Raw genomic sequence first — 24,834 nt, 5'->3', positions numbered from 1 at the left:
TATGATGGAAATGGTTACTGCATGATATGGGTTCTGTTGGTAAGTTCCGTTACGCACCACAGAGGAAGAGAATTCAACAAGAAACTACCACTTTTGATGGAAACCGCTTATTTATAGTAAAGTCCAGCTCCATATTGACCGATCTACCTGTACAAAGAGCCAGTATCATTCAGAGGTTTGGGGGGATTGTTCTATTATCCGGGCAGAGGCCACAAGGGGGCGATAGAGAGAGAAAGATAGTTCCTTTTATGGAGGCTGGGTTGGAAGAAAACAATTTCCTTGTTTTTACTGGTTATTCCAGATGGTTGCTATCGCAAAGTTACTTTAAGAACTTCCGAATTGGTCAGGAAGTTCCTTAAGTAACTTTGGGACAGCAACCATCTCTCAACCTGATCTGTTTTACCAGGTGCTTCTCAAAATAAACAGGAGGGGAAACACTGCATTTCATTTATATTTATTTATTTTATTTACAGTATTTATATACCACCTTTCTCACCCCTGGAGCCCCCGGTGGCGCAGTGGGTTAAAGCACTGAGCTGCTGAGCTTGTTGATCGAAAGGTCGCAGGTTCGATTCCGGGGAGCGATGTGAGCTTCCGCTGTCAGCCCTAGCTTCTGCCAACCTAGCAGTTCGAAAACATGCAAATGTGAGTAGATCAATAGGTACTGCTCCGGCAGGAAAGTAACGTTGCTCCATGCAGTCATGCCGGCCACATGACCTTGGAGGTGTCTACGGACAACGCTGGCTCTTCGGCTTAGAAATGGAGATGAGCACCACACTCCAGAGTCAGACATGACTGGACTTAATGTCAGGGGACTACCTTTACCTTTACCTTTCTCACCCCTGGGGGGACTCAAAGCGGTTACATATAAATAATGGCAAAATTCAATGCCTTACATTGGGCACCGATACGATGCCAATACAAACAATTACAATAGTAAAACCACAATTAAACAGAAATCATTATTAAAACAATACATCAACAAGCATTAAAACAATAAAACAGTCGTGTCAGTGTTTCTCAACCTTTTATCCTCCTTGGATAGATAGATTTGTTGATTGATTTGTCCTCTGACCATATCAACAGTAAAAGACAAAAGGCAAGTATACAAAGACACAATAAACACAAATCTCTATCCTAACACTCCTGTAATTGTTAGCTAAAATACATTTAAGCACTTAAGGTAAAGATAAAGGTTTCCCCTGACATTAAGTCTAGTCGTGTACGACTCTGGGTGGTTGGTGCTCATCTCCATTTCTTAGCCAAAGAGCCAGTGTTGTCCATAGACGCCCCCAAGGTCATGTGGCCAGCATAACTGCATGGAACGCCGTTATCTTCCCGCTGGAGCGGTGCTTTTTGATCTACTCACATTTGCATGTTTTCAGACTGCTAGGTTTCAGGGGGACAGGTTTTATAAATTTGGCTATGCAGTGAACTGAGTTTAAATTCTCCACAGAAAGGAAATGGGACAGTTTGGCTTCTGGATTCCAGTTGGTTTACACTACTTGGAGAAAAGAGAGCAAGGTTCCATGTTCCGTTAATCCATAGTGAAGAAGCAAAGTACAGCACAACCCTTGATCTGTGGGGGAAATCGTCCCAAACATTGCATGAATATATGAAAATATGGATAAACCAAACTCTGTTAAAGGGTAAAGGACTTCCATAGAGTCATGCTGGAGGACCTAGAAAATGTCTAGAGCAGTGTTTCTCAATCTTCCTCATGCCACGATCCCTTAATACAGTTCTTCATGGTGTGGTGACTCCAGCCATACAATTATTTTAATTGCTTCTTCATAACTGTAATTTTGCTACTGTTATGGATTATAATGTAAATATTTCATATGCAGGACGTATTTTCATTCACTGGACCAAATTTGGTACAAATACCTGATATGCCCAAATTTGAATGCTGGTGGGGTTGAGTGGGGTGATTTATTTTATCATTTGGGATTTGTAGTTGCTGGGATTTATTGTTCACCTACAATCAAAAAGCATTCTGAACTCCAGCAACAATGGAATTGAACCAAACTTGGCACACAGATCTCCCATGACCAACAGAAAATACTGGAAGGGTTTGGTGGGCATTGACCTTGAGTTTTGGAGTTGTAGTTCACCTACATCCAGAGAGCACTGTGGACCCAAACAATGATGGATCCGGAGCAAACTTGGCATGAATCCTCAATGTGCCCAAATGTAAACACTGTGGAGTTTGAGGAAAACAGACCTTGACATTTGGGAGTTGTAGTTGCTAGGATTTATAGTTCACCTACAATCAAAGAGTATTCCGAACTCCACCAACAATGGAATTGAACCAAACTTGGCACACAGATCTCCCATAACCAACAGAAAATACTGGAAGGGTTTGCTGGGCATTAGCCTTGAGTTTTGGAGTTGTAGTTCAGCTACATCCAGAGAGCACTGTGGACTCAAACAATGATGGATCTGGCCCAAACTTGGCACGAATCCTCAATGTGCCCAAATGTGAACACTGTGGAGTTTGAGGAAAATAGACCTTGAGTTGTAGTTGGTGGGATTTATAGTTCATCTACAATCAAAGAGTATTCTGAACCCCACCAATGATGGAATTGAACCAAACTTGGCACACAGAACTCCCATGACCAACAGAAAATACTGTGTTTTCTGATGGTCTTTGGCAACCCCTCTGACACACCCCTCACGAGCCCCCCCCCCCCCCCCGAGGTGTCCCAACCTCCAGGATGAGAAACACTGGTCTAGAAAGGGCATATTTTGTCAGGCATGTATAAATGAAACTGTTCATACTGATCTTGCAGATATGGGGGACACATGGTACATTTAATAGGGAAGGGAATAGGCTAGTTCCCAGGAAACAGTCTTAATACCTTTAGCATTCAGCTTCAGAGCATCCCCTTCTAAATGTCACTTAGGTAGTGCTCTTGCCAGAGTTAGAAAGAAAGACTGACTCCTGGTCTGTTCTTTGCTTTTCAGCCTTCCAGACAGAGGGGAAATTGTACCTTATTCTTGATTTCCTCAGAGGAGGAGACCTCTTCATGCGCCTTTCCAAAGAAGTGAGTATATCCGGCTTGCACGGTATAGGTAGATTTGGTTAACATTTCTGAACAAGGAAACTTTCCTCAATTCCTACGAGACTTATTAATATGCAACAAATGAGGCATTTAATATTGGAAGTCTTTATTTTGAAGCCAGGGTCAGTTATTTCTACAAACCCCAGGACCTGTTCTACTCAGACTTGCTGCCACTTCCAATTCCACTACTCCGACTTCTGTTCTGCTGCCCTGGTTACAAAGAAAAATGCCTAGCAACCTCTCCTTTCCCTCTCTAGTCTCTCTTCTTTTATAAGCTTATACTGTGATCACCCTGGGAACAAAGATTTGGAACTGTTTGAAACTGGATTAACACCCAATTGTAGCAGGGAATCTCTATAGAGTAAATGTATGTGCATTGCCAAAATATATAATAGGTCTAATACTTTTTTATTGTGTGTTGTACACCAAAGCAGGAACACCTCTGACCTTAAACACCGCACCATCTTGATAAAATCAGCTAGCAGTTTAGTGAAGAATATATGTCAGCAAAGCAGTAAAAATTGCAAAAACAGTAAAGTTCCTATACATAAAATAGTTCATAAGCTTCAAGGGGAAACAAAATCCATAAGTACATAAAATCCATAGAATTAGCCACAGGAATCCATCAAACAAGACAGCAGGAAAAATCCTATACACAAAGCTGGAGCTTGGCAAAAACCTGGTACATGAAACTAAGAGCACTTGAAAGCAAGACCATCATGAAATTCCAACGTTGACCCAACTGATGCAACACTTTCCCATCAATCAATATAAGGCTTTTCCAGATCCCAAAACTGAAGGGAAACATTTCTATTGTCCTTACTATCAGATAAATGTTTGTTATCTCTGTTTTCCTGTAACCGAACTGTTTGTCTTTGCTTCTGAAGACTCTATTTACAAAAGCTTGGCTTTCTATCTATGTTCTCATTATCTTGACTCTCATTAACTTCTGCACCTAACAAATCATCTTCAGACAATTGTTCTGAGAAAAGCTGTGAAGGGCCTTTCCCAAGAATGTAGCCTTGGGGAATCTTCCTGAAACAACTCGGGCCTCTCATCTGAGCTTAACTCAGGCTCAAGCAAACTCTCATCCCCATTGCCAACAGACCCAGGTCCACCATCAGGAACATCACTCCCATTCCCTTCATGAACATCAGGATGAACATCAGACACAATCACAGGCTGAACAGGCTGACATACAACATAGCATCAGAAGCAACTTGAGAAACTGCAAGTCGCTGCTTGTGTGAGAGAATTGGCCGTCTGCAAGGACATTGCCCAGGGAACATCATGTGGGAGGCTTTTCTCATGTCCCTGTATGGGAAGCTGGAGCTGATATCTCACCCCCTCGGACGGTTTCAAACTGCTGACTTGAAGGGTTTAACCCAAGGGTCCTCAAACTAAGGCCCGGGGGCTGGATACGGCCCTCCAAGGTTATTTACCCGGCCCTCACTCAGGATCAACCTAAGTCTGAAATGACTTGAAAGCACACAACAACAACAACACAAATCCTATCTCATCAGCCAAAAGCAGGCCCACACTTCCCATTGAAATACTAATATATTTGTTAAAATTGTTCTTCATTTTAATTATTATATTGTTTTAAGTGGTTTTTTGCACTACAAATAAGATATTTGCAGTGAGCATAGGAAGTCGTTCTTGTTTTTTTCAAATTATAATCTGGCCCTCCAATGGTTTGAGGGACTGTGACTTGACCCTCTGTTTAAAAAGTTTGAGGACCCCTGGTTTAACCCATTGCCGCACCGTGACTCTAATACTCATCTTCTGGCGCTCTTAGCATTGCGAAAATACTTACGTTCTCCAATCAAGGCTGTATGTTTTCAAGAATTCTGCAGTTGCACCCCAATTCACAGAAATTTAGCAAAAACTATGAAACATCATAATTCCAATATTGCATTTCACCATTAAATAATCATCTGTTGCTTCAGATGATAGAACCAAGTTTAAAGATTCTGGAGTTGTTTAGAAAAACTAACTGTTCCATGTTGTGATCTAAATATACAGAGAAGTATAGTAAAAAAAAAATGACCAGTCCCTGTTCCCAGGGAAGTTACATTGAAGTTCATAATAGGGTTGTGCATTCGTGGTAAACCTTGACCAATTTCGTGTCCCAGCTTTCGGTGGGGGCCCTGATCCATTTTTTGGGAACCTCCCAAAATTGGAAGGGCAGATAATCTGTTTCCACTTTATGGTGCTGAAATATCTGTTTTCTGTCAACCCAATATTTTTGGGGGGGGGGGGGGCGGTGTCACCTTCCCATCATTTTAGGCATTTAAGCTGTTTTACTCTAGAGGAGAGGTGCTCAGCTATGGGCAGATGCATGCTTTGAGGAGACTTCTCCTTACTTGTATCTTAGTCTCGAGGAGGCACTTGGCTGTAGGCACTTGCGTTCACTTTCTGGGCCTGCTGCATTCCACACACACTTTCCAAGGCAAGGAGGCAAGTTCTCTTACTTCAGAGGAGGCACTTGGTTGCTTGCACTCGTGCACGCTTTCAGGGCCTCCTGCATGCCACACACACTTTCCAAGGGAAGGAGGCAAGTTCTCCTACTCCAGAGGAAACACTCAGCTGCAAGCACTCGCACTCGCTTTCAGGGCCTGCAGCACACCACATGCACTTTCCAAGGCAGGGAGGCAAGTTCTCTTACTCCAGAGGAGGCATTTGGTTGCAGGGACATGCACATGCTTTCTAGGCCTGCACACCACACAGGCACTGTCTTTCCAAGGCAAGGAGGCTGATCACAAAAAGCAGACGAGGAGCCGGGATCAGCTCCTGTTTACCTTCGTGTCGAGCTGATTTTCGTACCGGGAGGGGACTTCCCGTTACATGCTCCTGAAGGTAATGAAAGAACAGATGAAATGGGAGAAACGAATTCCACGCACAACCCTAGTTCATACAGAGGAGGGACAAGAAGGGAAAAGAGGGAAGAATGTAAATCTGTTCCCTTACATGTTAGGAATCGTGGGAGCTGAAGTCCAAAACACCTGGAGAGAGGGTCAGAATTGGCCCATACCTGTTCTAAGACCTTCTTTGTCCTGTATTTGCATTTCCTTTTAATCCACCATTTTTTTTAAAAAAAAAGCAGTTTCTAAGCTTTGGGCTTTAATGCTGACTTCTGGTTTTCAATGACAAACCTTCAACTAAAAATGAGACAAAACACTGTGATTCCAGAGTAGATCCCATACAAGCTTTCTCTGTCAAACAGAATGGAAGAACTGCAACACTACTCTTAATAATTCTTCTTCTGTGTCTCCGGTTGCACCATTTCCACGCATAAGCAAAGCAATTGCCTGCTTCCTTGGGCTATGGAGGTGGCAGGAAGCACGGGGAGGCCTTGATGGTGCAACAGGAAACTGCTGTGGGGGCAAGGAAGCATGGGACGTTATTTCAGCAACTATCAGGTTACCTTCTAAGAATGAAGGTCCCAAATCTGGTCTTCCCCATCCTCCCCTCAACCCCGACTGCTTAGCAAGGTCCAAGTTGTCTTCGTATACAGATGTATTTACTAGAATGTCATTGCAGAACAAAGCAAGTAAACAAGGTTAGTTTAATAAAGTAAAACACAGATGAGGAAGTATCTCTGACCATTCATTCTGAGAATGGCCCTCAGAGAGTAGAAGCAAGTTCTGCAGAAGTGTAAGGCCGTTTCTGCAGCAAGAATAAATTAGACAACTGTTTCGTCTACAGATTGAGTATCTGTTATATGAAATGCTTTGGCTAAGAAGTGTTTTGGATTTTGGAATACCTGTATTTGCATTTACGGCCATAATGAGATTTTTTGGAGGTGGGACCAAAGTCTAAATACAAATCCATTCATGTTCCATATATATCATATACGCATCGGCTAGAGAAGTAATTTTATGCAAAATATTTTAAATATTTTTTTATTGATTTTTGCTTTACAAAATTGCATTAAAATCACAGGAAAGGCATACTGGGGTAGATGGGAGGTAGGTAAGGCTAGGAAGGGGGGCTGCAGGGGAGGGGAGGGGGGGTTAGGAAGTGAGGGGAGATGGGGAAGGGATATAGGGATGGGATGGGACGTGTACTTCCAGGTTCTCTCAGGGTGATTTGTCTAGTTCTACAATTGTGTACTTTTTTTAATAATCTATACATAGTATATTCTTCTTATTGATTATCTATATTCAAACATATAATCCAGCACACATTTTTAAACCTTTGCTTGAATCCATTATCAATTTCTTATTTCAAACAATTCCTGAATTCCTTTTATAGATCCATTATATACGTCTTCTTATTTTCCCCTCTTATAAATTCCAACACTGCTTTCCAGTCTGTTATTTGTGGTTTTGTGTAGTTTTGTGAAATTCTTTGTGTAAGTATGTCCATATTTATTATGTCCATTATTTTTATTGTCCATTGTTGAATTGTTGGTACTTCTTTGGATTTCCACATTTTTGCTAAAGTCGTTCTTGCAGCCGCTGTTAAGTAGAAAAAGATCTTGTCTTCATTCTTTTCCATTTTAATGTCCAGTAATCCTAGTAGTAATATTTCTGGTTTTGGATGAAATTTTATGTTTAGGATTTTTTCTATCGTTTTGTGTATTTGAGTCCAGTAATTTTTGATTTTTCTGCAGTTCCACCACATATGGATAAATTTGCCTTTTTCTTTTCCACATTTCCAGCATAGGTCCTTTGTTTTATTTTTGGAGATCTGTGCGAGTATCTCCAGTGTTAAATACCACCTGTAAAATATCTTGTACCAACTCTCCTTAAGGTCTGTAGCGTATGTATATTTTATTTTTTTGTGCCAGATTTCTTCCCAATCTGCTAGAGGTATGGATCGGCCTATATCTCTTGACCAGTTTATCATATTGGTTTTTATTAATTCGGTTTCCGTGGCCCATAATAGGAGTTGATTGTATATGCAAAATATTTTAAATAATTGTGTGCATGAAACTAAGTTTGTGTACATGGAACTATCGGAAAGCTTGTGTAGATGTCACTATCTCAGCCACCCACGTGAGCAGTTTTGTACTCTAGAGTACTTCAGATGTTGTAATACTGGACAACAGATGCTCAACCTGTATTTCTCCAGATTAATTATTTTGCTTCCAAACCTCAGTCCCCAAATTGCAATGATTTGACAGATTCTGCATTTGAAGCCGTAACAGGCGTCTTGAGATATTTACTTATTTTTTATATAAAAGAATACAAAATTAACTCTCAAGATAAAGAATTGAATCTGTAATTTCCGTATCTACTAAATAATATCATATTACTTTATTCTAAGATGCTTCCCCCCGCCCCATATAAACATCTCTAAAAACTGTTGTAGTCCAGCCTTTGATTGTGCCTGTACCTGATCTCATTGGGGATTCTGGGCCTGTTAGGCAACCTGATGCTGACAGTGGGGATTCTGGCCCTGCAGATGAGCAAGAGAATCAGGAGATTTAAAACCCTGAGAATGAGAGCTCTTTGTCCCACGTTCCAGAAAGGCACTTCCCTAGACATGCAAGGCCAGAGACAGAAATGAGCTCAAGGGAGGAAGATGCAAAGGAGGAAGATAAAACTCCAGGTGGACGAGCTAATGAGCAACAGTTAGATAGAAGATTAATGTTCAGGAGAGAATGCTTCTGGAACATGGCCATGTTCCGTCAACATAGGGTATCTCTGGAAGCACAGTGAAGGCCAGCTTGCCTATTATCGAAGAAGCCTTATCAGTTTTGGAAGGGCAATGGCGGGTTTTCTATCTGTATTAGAAAGGACAGCAGAGTATTCCCTCAGTACCGACAACGTTAATTTTGGAGCCAAGTCAAGTCTTCCAAGGGATTTTTAGTTCCAGGTTTCTTTGTGTTCACACTTCCTGATTCCATGTTTTATGTTCCTGTGGACTGTTCTTGTGTTGAATATTTGGACTCTACTTGCTTTCCTATTCCTGATTTTTGATGCATTTCATGTACTTTGAGGATTACTCTTGGGTTTTGGACATTGATTTTACACTATTTTCCAGGAATTCCTATCTATCTATCTATCTATCTATCTATCTATCTATCTATCTATCTATCTATCATATCTATCTATTCTTCAATAAAGTGCTTTGCTATTTATCTTGAAGTACAGAGGTGATTCCCAGCCTTGGAGTGCAACAAAAGTGAGATGTGCCTTAGAATCGCAGGTGTGTGCGTATATATATTGTGTTGGTGGTACTGAAATGAGTGTGTGTCTTACCACTGATGGCCTCTTAGAATTGAAGATACATGGGGGGGACACAGCCCTTAACTAATTGATTTCTGCCTCGTGTGACCTCTCCATTGTCTATTCTCGATTCCTCTTAGGTCATGTTCACTGAAGAAGATGTGAAGTTCTACCTTGCGGAGTTGGCCCTGGGCCTTGGCCATTTGCATCGCCTGGGAATTGTGTACAGGGACCTTAAACCAGAGAAGTACGCAGAGCCCAAACGTTTCACTGTTTTTAATGAGCTTCTTTCAGGGTGTATTCCTGAAGAATTGCAATGCATATTTGTAATTGGGTTGCTAGGGGTTTTCCGGGCTATATGGCCATGATCCAGAAGCATTCTCTCCTAATGTTTTGCTCACATCTATGGCAAGCATCCTCAGAGGATGTGAGGTCTGTTGGAAACTAGGCAAGTGGGGTTTATATATCTGTGGAATAATGTCCTGGATGGGAGAAAGAATTCTTGTCTGTTTGAGGCAAGTGTGAATGTTGCAATTGGCCACCTTGATTAGCATTGAATAGCCTTGCAGCTTCAAAGCCTGGCTGCTTCCTGCCAAGGGGATCCTTTGTTGGGAGGTGTTTGCTTGCCCTGGTTGTTTCCTGTCTGGAATTCCTCAAACACCTCCCAGCAAAGGATTCCCCTGGGCAGGAAACAACCATAGAGTCTCAACCAAGTCAATATAGTTTGTGGCAGCCACAAAAACAAAGTTTCCAGAGTAGAACAACAACTTTCAATGTAAGAACCACACAACTAAACAGGAAATACAACTTTCAGATTTGGAACAGATTTTTTTTTCAAATTTTGTTACATAGTGTAATTTGTCTATGTTCTGGTGATATATTTTATCCCTGTTTCTGCACCGTATTTATGTTCTGTCTCTTTGCTTTATAGTATTCTCCTGGACGATGAAGGGCATATCAAGCTCACAGGTACAGTGTTTCTTACTGATTGTGGCTGCTATTTTGAAAACTATGATGAAAACTATTTATTTTTGACACTGTTGAGTAGATATGTTGGAAATAGCAACTTCCCAAGCCTTTGACAATTGATTTGTTAATGTATATATTTGTTAACCTGTATTCTATGTGTATGTTGATTTGCCAGTTTGACTTATCTCTTTGATGTGAAAGAGGTTATAAATATGTGATTGTACTGAACATGTTCAGACTCAGGATGCCATTTTGTATTCAGTCTGCTGAACACCTCATTGGAGGTGGATATGTTTACATCAGACTTCAGTGGAGGTGAATGCATGTTACTATTTGGATTTTAATGGATACAGTATTATTTATGGACTTCAATGAGTACAACTATACTTAAAGACTATGGACTATTGATAAAGAATAATATCCTGTGTACTCAACACAGAGAGAAACCTACATCTTAGTCATAATTGAACTTTAATAAGGAATGTGCCTGTATAATTAATTAATACAAGTTGTTTATGAGTAAACAAGATATGTTATTTTTCAAAGAAGACTTTTTTTGGTTTCAAGGGAGTGTATATCTTTTTGGGTGGTTACAACTGCATATTCTACTTCGAAAAAACAACCATGCTCTGCTAACGAAATACATTTTTGGATATATCCTTGGCAGTTTAAAGACATGGTTCTTCAGTTTAACAGCTGAGTTACCTGTGTGCCATTACATGAATCCTTTTGAACATCACTTTTCTTGACTAGTGGTTTTCAAAAGGTGGTCTCCACATGTTCATGGAGATACACATTGGCCAAATGGATGGGATGTCATTTTTACCTTTTCAATAGGTTATGGTGCTGTTAATTCCAATAGGTTGTGGAATTTCCAATAAGATAAGGTAATTGACTGTTACTCTCTTTTGGTCCCCTTCATTTCCTCTTTCTTCCTGCCTTCCCTTATCCCTCCAATGCCTTTGCCCTTCTGTAGACTTTGGTTTGAGCAAAGAAGCCATTGACCATGAGAAGAAGGCCTATTCCTTCTGTGGGACCGTGGAGTACATGGCCCCAGAAGTGGTGAATCGCCAGGGTCATACTCAGAGTGCCGATTGGTGGTCCTATGGGGTCTTAATGGTAGGCTTGTTTTTTTTGTTTGTTTTATAATACTGCCTCCTGACTCTTATAGCAAATCTTTCTGATTAAATAGAAACAGCCAGGATCCTATCAGTTAAAAATAACACAAATCTAAAAGGTCCCAATAAATCAATAACACTTTTCTTCTGCCAAGAAGACACTGTCTTCAGAAAGCCAGATAGATGTTAAACGATGACCTATTGGGACAAACTCATAATGATGGGAAAGTTTTAAAATGCCTCCAACAAAGCAACTTCAGAATTGATATTGCAGCCCCCAAAACAATCTGCCTAGGAAGCTCAGCACAAAGTCTGAAAATACTTCTATCAATTAAATTAGAAATAGGTTGCTATGAGTTTTCTAGGCTGTATGGCCATGTTTCTCTATGGCAGGCATCTTCAGAGGCTGTGAGGTCTGTAGGAAACTAAACAAGTGAGGTTTATTTATCTGTGGAATGTCCAGGGTGGGAGAAAGAACTCTTGTCCGTTGGAAGCAAGTGTGAATGTGGCAATTGGTCACCTTGATTAACATTTAATGGCCTTGCAGTTTCAAAGCCTGGCTGGTTGCTGCCTGGAGGAATCCTTTGTTGGGAGGTGTTAGCTGGCCTTGATTAATTCTTGTCTGGAATTCCCCTGATTTCTGAGTGTTGTTCTTTACTTACTGTCCTTATTTTAGAGGTTTTTTTTATATTGGTAGCCATATTTTGTTCATTTTCATGGTTTCCTCCTTTCTGTTGAAATTGTTCACATGCTTGTGGATTTCAATGGCTTCTCTGAGTAGTCTGATATAGTGGTTGTGAGAGTGGTCCAGCATTTATGTGCTCTCCAGTAATATGCTGTGTCCAGGTTAGTTCATCAGATGCTCTGCTATGGCTGACTTCTCTGGCTGAATTAGTCTGCAATGCCTTTCATGTTCCTTGATTCGTGTTTGGGCGATCAAGGAACATGAGCGGCTGAAAGAGTTGGACATGTTTAGCCTGGAGAAGAGAAGGCTGTAAGAGAGGAGACACGATAGCCATGGATCATGATGTGAGGGCAAGTCATAGGGAGGAGGGAGCAGGCTTGTTTTCTGCGACTTTTATATGTGGGGGTTTTTCTGAGATTTTATGTTAGTATCACGTCTTCTATGCAGGCATTGAATGTTTGCCATTGTTATGCTGGAATCCACACTGAGTCCCCTTGGGGAGATAGGGCAGAATACAAATACAATTATTATTATTATTATTATTGTTATGTTGTGTTTAGTGGTCCCTATGTAGATTTGTCCACAGTTGCGTATACCATTCGTATACCACCTTAGACTCCTGCAAGGCCATTCAGTGCTAATCAAGGTGGCCAATTGCAATATTCACACTTGCCTCCTGCAGACAAGAGTTCTTTCTCCCACCCTGGACATTCCACAGATTTATAAACCTCACTTGCCTAGCTTCCAACAGACCCCTCAACCTCTGAGGATGCCTGCCATAGATGTGGGCGAAACGTCAGGAGAGAATGCTTCTGGAACATGGCTATACAGCCCAGAAAACTCACAGAAAACCAGTGATTCCAGCCATGAAAGCCTTCTACAACATATTAAATTACAAATGTTTGGAAGCTTAACTGTGGCTGCCTAAATGCTACCCCTGTAATGAAAGTAATGAAGACTGTTTGCTGAATCAGTGCTGCCACCTTGTGGTAGTTCATAGCATCTATCTGGCTTTCTAAAAACAAAATGGGGTTAAAACAAGAAGGCAATATCCCATAAGGCCAATGTGGTTTAGTGATTTGGCCGTTGGGCCACAGCACAGGAGACCCTCTGCTTGGCAATAGAAATCCACTGGTGACCTTAGACAAGACGTACTCTCTCAGCCTCAGAGGAAAACAATGGCATTCCTCCCTTGAACTCATCTTGCCACGAAACACCCATGATAGGGGTCACAGTTTCAACGCCTGGCTGGTTGCTGCCTGGAGGAATCCTTTGTTGGGAGACATTAGCTGACTCTGGAATTCCCCTGTTTTTGGAGTCTTGCTCTTTATTTACTGTTCTGATTTTAAAGACAAAACAAGAATTAATCAGGGCCAGCTAATACCTCCCAACAAAGGATTCCCCCAGACAGCAACTAGCCAGGACTTGAAACTGCAGGCCATTAAATGGTAATCAATGTGTCAGATTGCAACATTCACATGTACTTCAAGTAGACAAGAGTACTTTCTCCCACTCTGGACATTCCACAGATATATAAACCTCACTTACTGAGGTTCCAGCTGACCCCTCAACCTATGAGGATGCCTGCCATAGGTATGCGCTAAACGAAAGGAGAGAATACTTCTGGAACATGGCCATATATCCTGGAAAATTCACAGCAATCCATTGGTCATTTTCTTTTGTCATGTGAATCGAAACCCTAAAACACAAGGATATATTTGACGCACTGTCTCCAAATAGAGAAATAGAGCCATAGAGAAATGATCACAGAGTGACTTCCTTCATTGTTCTACAACATTTCTTCCATCATTCTTTAAATTTTATTATTATTACTAATAATAATTTAGATGCAGTGCCTGAAGACCTTGGCCTGCACTTAAAAAAAATCGGTGCTGACAAAACTACCATCTGTCAATTGCAAAAGGCCACCCTGCTCAGATATGCACTCATTATTCGCCAATACATCACACAGTCTTAGACACTTGGGAAGTATCTAACATGTGATCAAAAACAAAAGCCAGCTGAGTGCTCTTGTTTGCTGTGTACTAATCTTGTTGTGTATCAAATAATAACAATAATGATGATAACAACAACAATTTTATTTCTTACCCGCCTCTCCCCATGGCTCGAGGCAAGTCACAGTACAATAAAAAAAACACAAATACTATAAAAATTCTACAAACACACATTTTAAAATGCAGTTCCATCAAAGATACATATCAAAGCCTTTCTATAAAACTCACGTTAATCACACATGACTGAAACCAAAACACAGGACATGAGTTTGAAATGTTTTATATTACATTTTTACATGTTTTGTTCTAAATGAAAAAATATATACAAGAAATGAAGTAGAATTAATAATGTAGTGAGAAAATTACAAATTATGATAGGAATCATAATATTACTAATAATGTTGCAATATAGTGGTACAATATAGTAAAATATAATACTAATATTGTGCTATGCTAATATAATGTATGTACATATTGATCATAATATTGTAATGTAATACAATATAATACTAATGCTAATAAAATATAATAATATAATAATCTATTATATATTACAAGCAATATTACTAATAATATTGTGTTATAGTAGTATAGCACAATATAGTAATAAGGAGCCTCCAGTGGCGCAGTGAGTTAAAACACTGAGATGCTGATCAAAAGGTGGCAGGTTCGAATCCGGAGAGTGGCATGAGCTCCCACTGTTAGCCCCAGCTTCTGCCAACCTAGCAGTTCATAAGCAAGCAAATGTGAGTAGATCAATAGGTACTGCTCTGGCAGGAAGCTACTGGTGCTCCATGCAGTTATTCTGGCCTCATGACCTTGGAGGTGTCTGTGGACTTAGAAATGTCTTCGGCTTAGAAATGGAGATCAGCACCACCCCCTAGTTGGACATGACTGGACTTAATGTCAGGAGAAAACTTTTACCTTTACCTACAATATAGTAATTTATAACACTAATATTGTGCTATGCTAATAATAGAATGTATATACATATAATATTTATCATAATATTATAATGTAATACAATATAATACTAATAATATTGCATTATAGTGGTGACTATGATAATGTAGTATAATATTATACTAATAATAATACAATATAACAATATAATAATTATATATTGCATGTAACTAATTATATTTTACTAATAATATTGAATTATAGTTGTATAGTACAATATAGTGATATATAATACTAATATTGTGCTATGCTAATAAAACAGGGAGCTCTGGCATGGGCTGGTCCACAAAGTCACAAAGAGTCGGAAGCAACTGAATGAATAAACAACAAATAATACAATATATTGTATATACATATAACTTGTAAGCTGCTCTGAGTTCCCTTTGGGATGAGAGGGGGCAGGGTATAAATATAGTAAGTAAGTAAATAAATAAATAAATCAGCTTCATCACTTGTTCTGCTTTTAAAGTTTTAAATTTGTGTATGTTGCTTCTAGAGTCAACCCAGGTTCCTCTGCCTCTTTCACAATGAAACAGAAAAAAGAGCCAACACTTTTAGAGTAAGCAAAACTAACACTGTTAAGCATTGTGAAAGAAGTTTAAAGGTTTGACATTAAGTCTAGTTGTGTCCGACTCTGGGGGGTGGTGCTCATCTCCATTTCTAAGCCAAAGAGTCGGCGTTGCCTGTAGATGACTCCAAAGTCATGTGGCCGGCATGACTGCATGGAGCGCCGTTACCTTCCCACCAAGGCAGTACCTATTGATCCACTCACATTTGCATTTTTTTCAAACTGCTAGATTGGCCGAAGCTGGGCCTAATAGTGGGAGCTCATTCTGCTCTCTATAGATTTGAACCACCGACCTTTTGGTCAGCAGCTCAGTGGTTTAACCCGCTGCTCCACTAGGGCCTCTGAAGGAAGTTTACAAAATTAGAATAAAATCACCAGTCATCTCCAGACCCGCCGGTGCATCCTGTACTCGTGACCTTCTTTGCTTTCTGTTCTTTGCAGTTTGAGATGCTGACGGGGGCCCTGCCTTTCCAAGGGAAGGACCGGAAAGAGACAATGACCCTCATTCTCAAGTAAGACCCAGTGGCTTTTGGCCTATTGGTTAGGGAGAGGTTTGGCCTGAGATAAACTACTCTTCAGGAACTACATTTGCAGGGAACCCTCTTCCCAAAGGAAGCAGGAAGAGTGGGGTGGGTGAAGTTTTGTCCCATGCCACTTTAGTTTCTGTAATGTTGTATTTTTGTCCACTTTGGTATTTTCCTTTTTTTTTCTGGCCTTCTTGGATTTCTGTTAGCCACAGTGAGTTTGCCCTAAGCATAAAAAATAAGGTACTGTATAGATCATGGGCAAAGTTGGACCCTGAGGGTGTTTTGGACTTCAACTCCCACAATTCCTAACAGCCTCGGGCCCTTTCTTTTTCCCCTTCAGCCGCTTAAGATGTTATCAAAGCCCCTAACTTGGGCCCAAAACCTGTCCTCAGTTTATACATGAGGTTGACTTATAGGTAAGGTATAATGTCTGGGCACAGATGTGGTTCATCCACACTCTCCTCCAAAGGGTGGCTCAAATACCATCACATGAATGAGTTGGGTCCCTGATGCCATATATCAATGGTTCTCAACCTTCCTAATGCCGTTACCCCTTAATATAGTTCCTTACGTTGTGGTGAACCCCAACCATAAAATTATTTTCGTTGCTACTTCGTAACTGCAATTTTGCTATTGTTATGAATCATAATGTAAATATCTAATATGCAGGATGTATTTTTATTCACTGGACCAAATTTGGCACAAATACCTGATACGTCCAAATTTGACTACTGGTGGGGTTGGGTGGGGAACTGATTTTGTCATTTGGGAGTTGTAGTTGGTGGGATTTATAGTTCACCTACAATCAAAGAGCATTCTGAACTCCACCAACAATGAAATTGAACTAAACTTGGCACACAGAACTCCCATGACCAGCAGAAAAAACTGGAAGGGTTTGGTGGGCATTGACCATGATTGAGTTTTGGAGTTGTAGTTCACCTCCATCCAGAGAGCACTGTGGACTCAAACAATGATGAATCTGGACCAAACTTGGCACGAATACTCAATCTACCCAAATGTGAACACTGGTGGGGTTTGAGGGAAATAGCCCTTGACATTTGGGAGTTGTAGTTGCTGGAATTTATAGTTCACCTACAGTCAAAGAGCATTCTGAACCTCACCAACGATAGAATTGGGCCAAACTTCCCACACAGAACCCCTTTGCCTTAAAGGGACTCGCTAATGTGAGCCTCCCTCTAGCCTTACACGCTCCCCCTCGCTCACACATGCGACCAATGTTGCCATGCGCCGAGCACGCCTGCTCTCCCCTCCCCACTTGGAGTCTCAGAAACAGCCCTCCCCTTGGCTGAGAGGCCAGCCAATCACAGCGGAGCATTTGCCCTCTGTTTTCAACAAGGAACAGAAGGGCAGGTGGAGAGATCTTCAGCCTTCTCCATCAACGGAATTCCTGAGACCATCGGAAATATATGTATCTGATGGTCTTTGGTGACACTTCTGGTGACACTTTGTGACCCTCCCCCCCCCCCGGGGTCCTGACCCCCAGGTTGATAAACACTGATGTAAAGTATAATGTCTGGTCACAGATGTGGTTCATCCACACTCGCCTCCATAGGGTGGGTCAAATAGCATTACATGAGATGAGTTGGGTCCCTGGCCTGCCACTTGCTGATGCTTATGAGACACTTGTTGGAAGCCATATAATGTTGGAAGAACAGTTCAAAATCTCTTTGCCTTCTCAACAGACTTGACTTGGGATGTGCATATGCTACAGCCTGTTATCCCCCCACCACCACCACTACCTACCCCTTTGTGTCCATATGGTGAAAAACAAGGCTACAGAGAGTGCTGGCATGCTTGGAAAGCTGGAGGTGCTGCCACTCCTTTGCTTCTTTCTCAGTGACTCATGGCAGGTTGCATAATATACATATGCATATATGTGTGCATTTGCCTTTTCTTTAGAGCGAAGCTGGGCATGCCCCAATTCTTGAGCGCTGAAGCACAAAGTCTCCTGCGATCCCTTTTCAAGAGGAACCCAGCCAACAGGTTAGGTAAGGAGCCCTTGTTTGCTTTGTGCCTGAGCACGTCCACAACATGAAAAGCAGCTCAGAGGCGAAGTTGGAGGCACATGGCGTCTTTGGGGAGACAAAAAGAGTAAAACACAGGCAATAAGTTTACATTCCTTGTGAAATGTGATATTTTTGGGACTAGAGACAGCAGCCCAAATTGGAAATTGAAAGGGGTGACCCAAGTGAAAGGCTCCTTCTCCTGAGTTGCCTTGTGTCCTCGGAAATAAACAACACTGGCTTCTGTGCAATTCCTGAGAAACCCATGCAAATTTTGTACAGAGACACAGATGGTGTGTCTTGATTATACTAAAAGATGAGCCTGCTTCCAGTATGAGTGTGAACATGCTACTTCTAGGGTTACAGTTCTCAGACTTCCCCAGCCAATGTGCCCACTGCATGGTTCTAGAAGTGGATCAAAAAGAAAAAGCATTTCCAAACTCTAGGTGTTCATCTGCCAAAAATCCAGGCCACATGTGTGTCAGAAATATTAAAAATTAATTGGGTATTTTTGATTACACAAGTGTGAGTCAAGCACTGAAAGAGTTTGTAAGCCGAAGCCTGTTAGAGTTAGTGGGCCAAAACTAGCTTTGCCCTGAGGAGAGTGAGTAGGCTGAAGCCTGTTAATTTTGCCTCAGTGAGAGAACTCCTCAGTGTGTGAGGTAAACGTCTGTATGAGAGAAGCCTCATGCAAGGGAGCAACTCCAGTGTATAAAGGCTGCTGTGTGTGTAAAGTTACTACGTATTTGTTGATTTGTGTTGTGGGAACCTTGTTATTGTAAATAATGCAACTATATTATTTTACTACAAAGCAAAGCCTCCTAAGGAAGAGATAACATTTATCTGTGTGTTTTTGTTTGTTTTTATCACTTTGGACTCATGGTGCTGGATCACCCTACTGCTGATGAGTTGCTCTGCTGTGGAGGGTCTTTTTGTTATTAAGCCCACTAGCCCAACAATACGTATTGGGTTTTAGACAACAAATTCTGTCCTGGGGAAAATGTGAAGTACCCAACTAATTGGGACTCTGCCTGTATATTTTTAACAAGTGAAAATTCCTTTAAAATTGGTAGAGTGGTTTTTTTTTTTTTTTTTTTTTAAAAACATTTGTTTTGCTCTTTGCACCAATCTGTTTCTGGTACCAATGAGTGCATCAATACCCATGTTGTTTAACATCTACATGAAGCTGCTGGGAGAGATCATCCGGAGTTTTGAAGTTCAGTGTCATCTGTACACAGATGATGTTCAACTCTGTCACTCCTTTCTACCTGCTGCTAAGGAGGCTGCTCAGGCCCTGAACCAGTGCTTGGCCGCTGTGACGGTCTAGATGAGGACAAACAAATTGAAATTGAGTCCAGACAAGACGGAGGTACTCCTGGTCAGTCACAAGGCTGAACCGGATATAGGATTACAGCAGTGATTCCCAATCTTTTTTTGACCAGAGACCACTCTCCAACATTAGTTTTAAAAGGGATTATGAATCGGTTTTTAGTCAACTTTAGATTCAGTTTGGGGTGCTGATTCAGAAAATTGCATTGGATAGACCACATCAGCTCTAGTTTCTGATACAGAACATATGCCATGGTCAGTGACAGAGAAGGAGTGGCAGGTGGTGCGAAATGAGCAGAAATAAAATAAATAAATCAAGAGGAAGGAGGGTTGTGGACCAGATTTTCGTCCTCGCGGCCCACTGGTGGTCTGCGGCCCACACGTTAAGAACCATTGAATTACACTCCCCCTGAAGACACAGGTCCACAGCTTGGGAGTTCTCCTGGACTCATCTCTGAGCATGGAACCCCTGGTTTCAGCGGTAGCCAGGGGGGCTTCCACACAATTAAGACTTGTGCGCCATCTGCACACGTACCTTGGGAAGACAGATTTGACCACGGTGATCCAAGCTCTTGTTACACTCTATGTTGGGTTGCCTTTGAAGGCTGTTTGGAAGCTTCAAGTAATCCAACAAGTGACAGCCAGGTTTCTAACTGCACCAGCTCCACTGGGTGCCAGTCTGCTTCCGAGCACAATTCAAATTGCTGGCTTTCGCCTATAGAGCCCTAAACAGTTCTGGCCCAGCTTACCTGTCTGAACATATCTCACTTTATGACCCACCTCGGAGATTGCGATCATCTGGGGAAGGCCTGCTCTCGGTCCCACCTCCTTCGCAGGCACGATTGGTGGGGACAAGAGACAGGGCCTTCTCAGTAGTGGCCCCTCGGCTGTGGAACTCCCTCTCCAGGGAAATTAGATCGACCCCCTCCTTCCTGTCCTTCAGGAAGACAGTTAAATCCTGGTTGTGGGACCAGTGCAATTTTTTTTTGTCGTGTCAGGAGCGACTTGAGAAACTGCAAGTCGCTTCTGGTGTGAGAGAATTGGCCGTCTGCAAGGACGTTGCCCAGGGGACGCCCAGATGATTTGATGTTTTTATCATCCTTGTGGGAGGCTTCTCTCATGTCCCTGCATGAGGAGCTGGAGCTGATAGAGGGAGCTCATCCGCCACTCCCCGGATTTGAACCTGCAACCTGTCGGTCTTCAGTCCTGCCGGTACAGGGGTTTAACCCACTGCGCCACCGGGGGCTCGGCACAGTGCAATAATGAACTATTACAAATGACAATTGGAATGTCTCCTGACTTATGTTCTCGGATTATGTGATTTTAAATAACTATTTTAATTGATATGTTTTAATGATGTGATCTTAATGTATATGTTGTTTTATACTGATATGTGTTCAAGGCATCGAATTGTGCCTTTGTTTTGAGCCGACCTGAGTCCCCTCCGGGGTGAGAAGGGCGGGATATATAAATAAATAAAATTAACCTATAGAGATCTTCTTTTCCTTCATGTCTTGCATAGCACTAGAAATATGCGATGGACAAAGACACAGGTTTTGGAGATGGCTTCTAATTCCAAAACATTAAAAGAAGAGGAAAAGGTTGGATAATGTACTAGTTGCCACCCAAAATGTAACTTTTCCAAGATACAATCAAGAAGATAGCCTAACTGAGCTTCCAAGTTCAGAGATAATATATCTGCAAACTAGCTTCACGTGACAGAGGATGACTGTTGCCATTGAGCTTTGTTTTTTTGCTGTTAGGAAGCATCTGGTGGATTGACTAGAGCCGTTGCCAGCAAAGCTTCCTTTGCATGCGGTAGATTCGTAGCTTTTGGTATTCCATCAGGCATTGCCCACACACTTTCTTGCAACCATAGGAACTAAGAATTGTGCTTCTGTACTAAATGAAGCTGAGCTTCTCGAGCTTACTCTGAATCTCAGGAGCCCTGTTTATACAACTTTACTTGTGTGCGTGTGTTTCATTTGGATGTAACTCTGAGCACGTTGACCTTTCTCTGTGCTGCACAAGAGTCTGTATAGAACAGTTGAAAACGGTGTTCTTGATCTTCTAGGGTCTGGACCAGATGGTGTTGAGGAAATCAAGCGTCACCCTTTTTATTCTACCATTGATTGGAATGTGAGTATTGGCCTTTTCCTACCACTTAGATATTTAGTCCTGTAAGATCTTAACATCCACATCTATAACTGGGAACAGCACAGGCAGAATTTTTCAAACAGTCTTCTCAAACCTGGTTCTGCTGTGTTGGATTACAACTCCAGACAACCCCATCCACCCTCTTTGGGTGCATCTACACTCTAGATGCACTATACTGGTTCTCAATCTTCCTAATGTTTTGACCCCTCATGTTCCTCATGTTGGGGTGACTCCCGACCATAACATTATTTTCATTGCTACTTCAGAACTGTAATGTTGCTACTATTATTAATCATAATGTAAATACCTGATATGCAGGATGTATTTTCATTCACTGCACCAAATATGGCACAAATACCCAATATGCCCAAATTTAAATACTGGTGGGGGTGGGGGTTGATTTTGTCATTTGGGAGTTCTAGTTGCTGGGATTTATAGTTCACCTACAACCAAAGAGTATTCTGAATTCCACCAACGATGTAATTGAACCAAACTTGGCACACAGAACTCCCATGATCAACAGAAAATACTGGAAGGGTTTGGTGGGCATTGGCCTTGAGTTTTGGAGTTGTAGTTCACCTACATCCAGAGAGCACTGTGCACTCAAATAATTATGGATCTGGACCAAACTTTGCACGAATACTCAATATGCCGAAATGTGAACACTGGTGGAGTTTGGGGAAAATATACCTTGACATTTGGGAGTTCTAGTTGCTGGGATTTATAGTTCACCTACAACCAAAGAGTATTCTGAATTCCACCAACAATGGAATTGAACCAAACTTGACACACAGAACCCCCATGACCAACAGAAAATACTAAGCTTCCTGATGATCTTCAGTGACTTCTCTGCCACCCCCCTCGTGACCCCCCAGGTTGAGAAACATTGCTGTAGAATGTGTGCAGTTTGACACTACTTTAACTGCCTTGGCTCAGTGCTATGAAAACATGGGTTTTATAGTTTGATGAGGCACCAGTAGTATTTGGCAGAGAATCATAGAATCATAGAGTTGGAAGCGATCTCGTGGGCCATCCAGTCCAACCCCCTGCCAAGAAGCAGGAAAATTGTATTCAAAGCACCCCCGACAAATGGCCATCCAGCCTCTGTTTAAAAACTTCCAAAGAAGGAGCCTCCACCACACTCCGGGGCAGAGAGTTCCACTGCTTAACAGCTCTCACAGTCAGGAAGTTCTTCCTAATGTTCAGATGGAATCTCCTTCTTGTAGTTTGAAGCCATTGTTCCGCGTCCTAGTCTCCCTCCTCCCTATGACTTCCTCTCACATATTTATACATGGTTATCATGTCTCCTCTTAGCCTTCTCTTCTTCAGGCTAAATATGCCCAGCTCTTTAAGCTGCTCTTCATAGGGATTGTTCTCCAGATCCTTGATAATTTAGTCACCCTCCTCTGTACATTCTAGAGGAGGGTGACTAAATAGCTTGTGAAACTACAGCTTTGTCTCCATATTTCAGGAGCTTTTTCCTTTGTCTGATCAGATGGGTTTAGTTTTCTCTTCTTTCTGTATCCTTTTTCACTTTGCAGAAGCTCTTTCGTAGAGAAATCAAGCCGCCTTTCAAGCCTGCTGTGGGTCGTCCTGATGATACGTTTTACTTTGACAAAGAGTTTACCTCCCGCACACCAAAAGGTTTGCACTGTTTTTTTAGTCTCAAAAAAATGAAGATAATTTTTAATAGGACTTATGTGGCATCATTACGCCAAGCCCTGATGCCTGGATATCAATTTATCCTGATAGTGTTAGGCAGGGAGCTGATCTGGGTGTATTAGCTGTCTGTTGACTTACCATAAATAATCTAGGATTTTTGCAAGGATCAACAACAAAAACCAACACACAGATACATACACCCTTAAGTTAATCTGTTCGAATCTCCTTCCTATAGTTACTTGGTAATATAAACTAAAATATGACAGCTGTATTTTATATGGCCCAGCATATGGCTCATGGAGTAGCGTGCATGTAATTGATTACATGCCCTGGAGTGCCATTTTGCGTTAATTTTACCTGTCAACGCCATACAATTTTGTGCCTTGCTTCTAATTGAAAACCAGGTACATCCCAGAAGCCCAAAGTCTACTTATGCCTGTCATAAAATATAAAATCATCCCTAGACTTGATTTATTCAAGAAAGGCACATTCATCATATCCAAATAATTTAGGGGATCCAAATACCCCAAAAGCAGCAGATCCTGTCTGATCTTGGATGGTAAGCAAGGCCAGCCCTGATTAGGACTTGCATGGAAGACTGCCAACAAATAGAAGGAGGAAGGAACTGACAAAATATAGAGCCTATTGGGTTGCTGTGAGGTTTCCGGGCTGTATAGCCATGTTCCAGAAGCATTCTCTCCTGACTCCTGACGTTTTGCCCACATCTATGCCAGGCATCCTCAGAAGTTGTGAGGTATGTTGGAAACTAGACAAGTGGAGTTTATATATGTGGAAGGTCCAGGGCAGGAGAAAGAACTCTTCTTTGCTGGAGGCATGTGTGAATGTGGCAATTAATCACCTTGATTAGCATTTTATGGCCTTGTAACTTCAAAGCTTGGCTGCTTCCTGCCTGGTGGAATCCTTTGTTGGGAGGTGTTAGCTGGCCCTGATTGTTTCCTGTCTGGAATTCCCCTGTTTTCAGGGTGTTGCTCTTTATTTATAGCCCTGATTTTAGAGAGTTTTTTTTTTAAAAAATACCGGTAGCCAGATTTTTGTTCATTTTCATGGTTTCCTCCTTTCTGTTGAAATTATCCTTGTGCTTGTGGATTTCAGTGGCTTCTCTGTGTAGCCTGACATGGTGGTTGTTTGAGTGCTATTTCAGTGTGGTAACGTCTTGTCTTTTTTTCCCCCCTTCTAGATTCGCCTGGGATTCCACCAAGTGCAGGGGCCCATCAGCTCTTCCGTGGCTTCAGTTTTGTGGCTACTGGCACAATAGAAGATGAGAAGACCAAATCTCCAACAGTGCCTTTGCATTCTGCTGTCCAGGTAAAAAGAAGCCTGAAGAATGCCTGGCAGCATCACAAAAGCTTCGTTGCTCCCTCTGTTTGAATTACAACTCAGCTTAATTGAGGACTTATCTTCCCAAACATTTTCAGCATCTCTGCATTCCCAAAGCATTACTAAAAAATGACATTGGTTTGTCTGAAAGAGATCTGGCATTTTGGGCGTTAGAGACCACTTTGTCAGATATAATTGATTGTTTAGCTTGATGGGCTTTGCATAGAGATGTCTG

General features: G+C 41.6%; 1 protein-coding gene across 4 annotated transcripts in view; it reads left to right on the top strand.

Annotated features, from left to right (window-relative positions):
- RPS6KA1 (ribosomal protein S6 kinase A1) overlaps nucleotides 1-24,834 on the top strand; it is a 184,179-nt gene that overhangs the window by 122,047 nt on the left and 37,298 nt on the right. For all 4 annotated transcript variants that reach the window (XM_060784490.2, XM_060784493.2, XM_060784492.2 and 1 more), the window contains 9 exons: nucleotides 2,968-3,047; nucleotides 9,385-9,491; nucleotides 10,176-10,213; nucleotides 11,190-11,332; nucleotides 16,004-16,074; nucleotides 18,010-18,098; nucleotides 21,517-21,581; nucleotides 23,141-23,243; nucleotides 24,460-24,587. In XM_060784490.2, the coding sequence (XP_060640473.1) occupies nucleotides 2,968-3,047; nucleotides 9,385-9,491; nucleotides 10,176-10,213; nucleotides 11,190-11,332; nucleotides 16,004-16,074; nucleotides 18,010-18,098; nucleotides 21,517-21,581; nucleotides 23,141-23,243; nucleotides 24,460-24,587 (824 nt within the window). The remainder of the gene's footprint in view (nucleotides 1-2,967; nucleotides 3,048-9,384; nucleotides 9,492-10,175; nucleotides 10,214-11,189; nucleotides 11,333-16,003; nucleotides 16,075-18,009; nucleotides 18,099-21,516; nucleotides 21,582-23,140; nucleotides 23,244-24,459; nucleotides 24,588-24,834) is intronic.

Source organism: Anolis sagrei, chromosome X (assembly GCF_037176765.1).
Source record: "Anolis sagrei isolate rAnoSag1 chromosome X, rAnoSag1.mat, whole genome shotgun sequence".
Lineage (NCBI taxonomy): Eukaryota > Metazoa > Chordata > Lepidosauria > Squamata > Dactyloidae > Anolis > Anolis sagrei.
The sequence above is the reverse complement of the archived record's forward strand: the minus strand, read 5'-3'. Positions and strand labels throughout refer to the sequence as shown.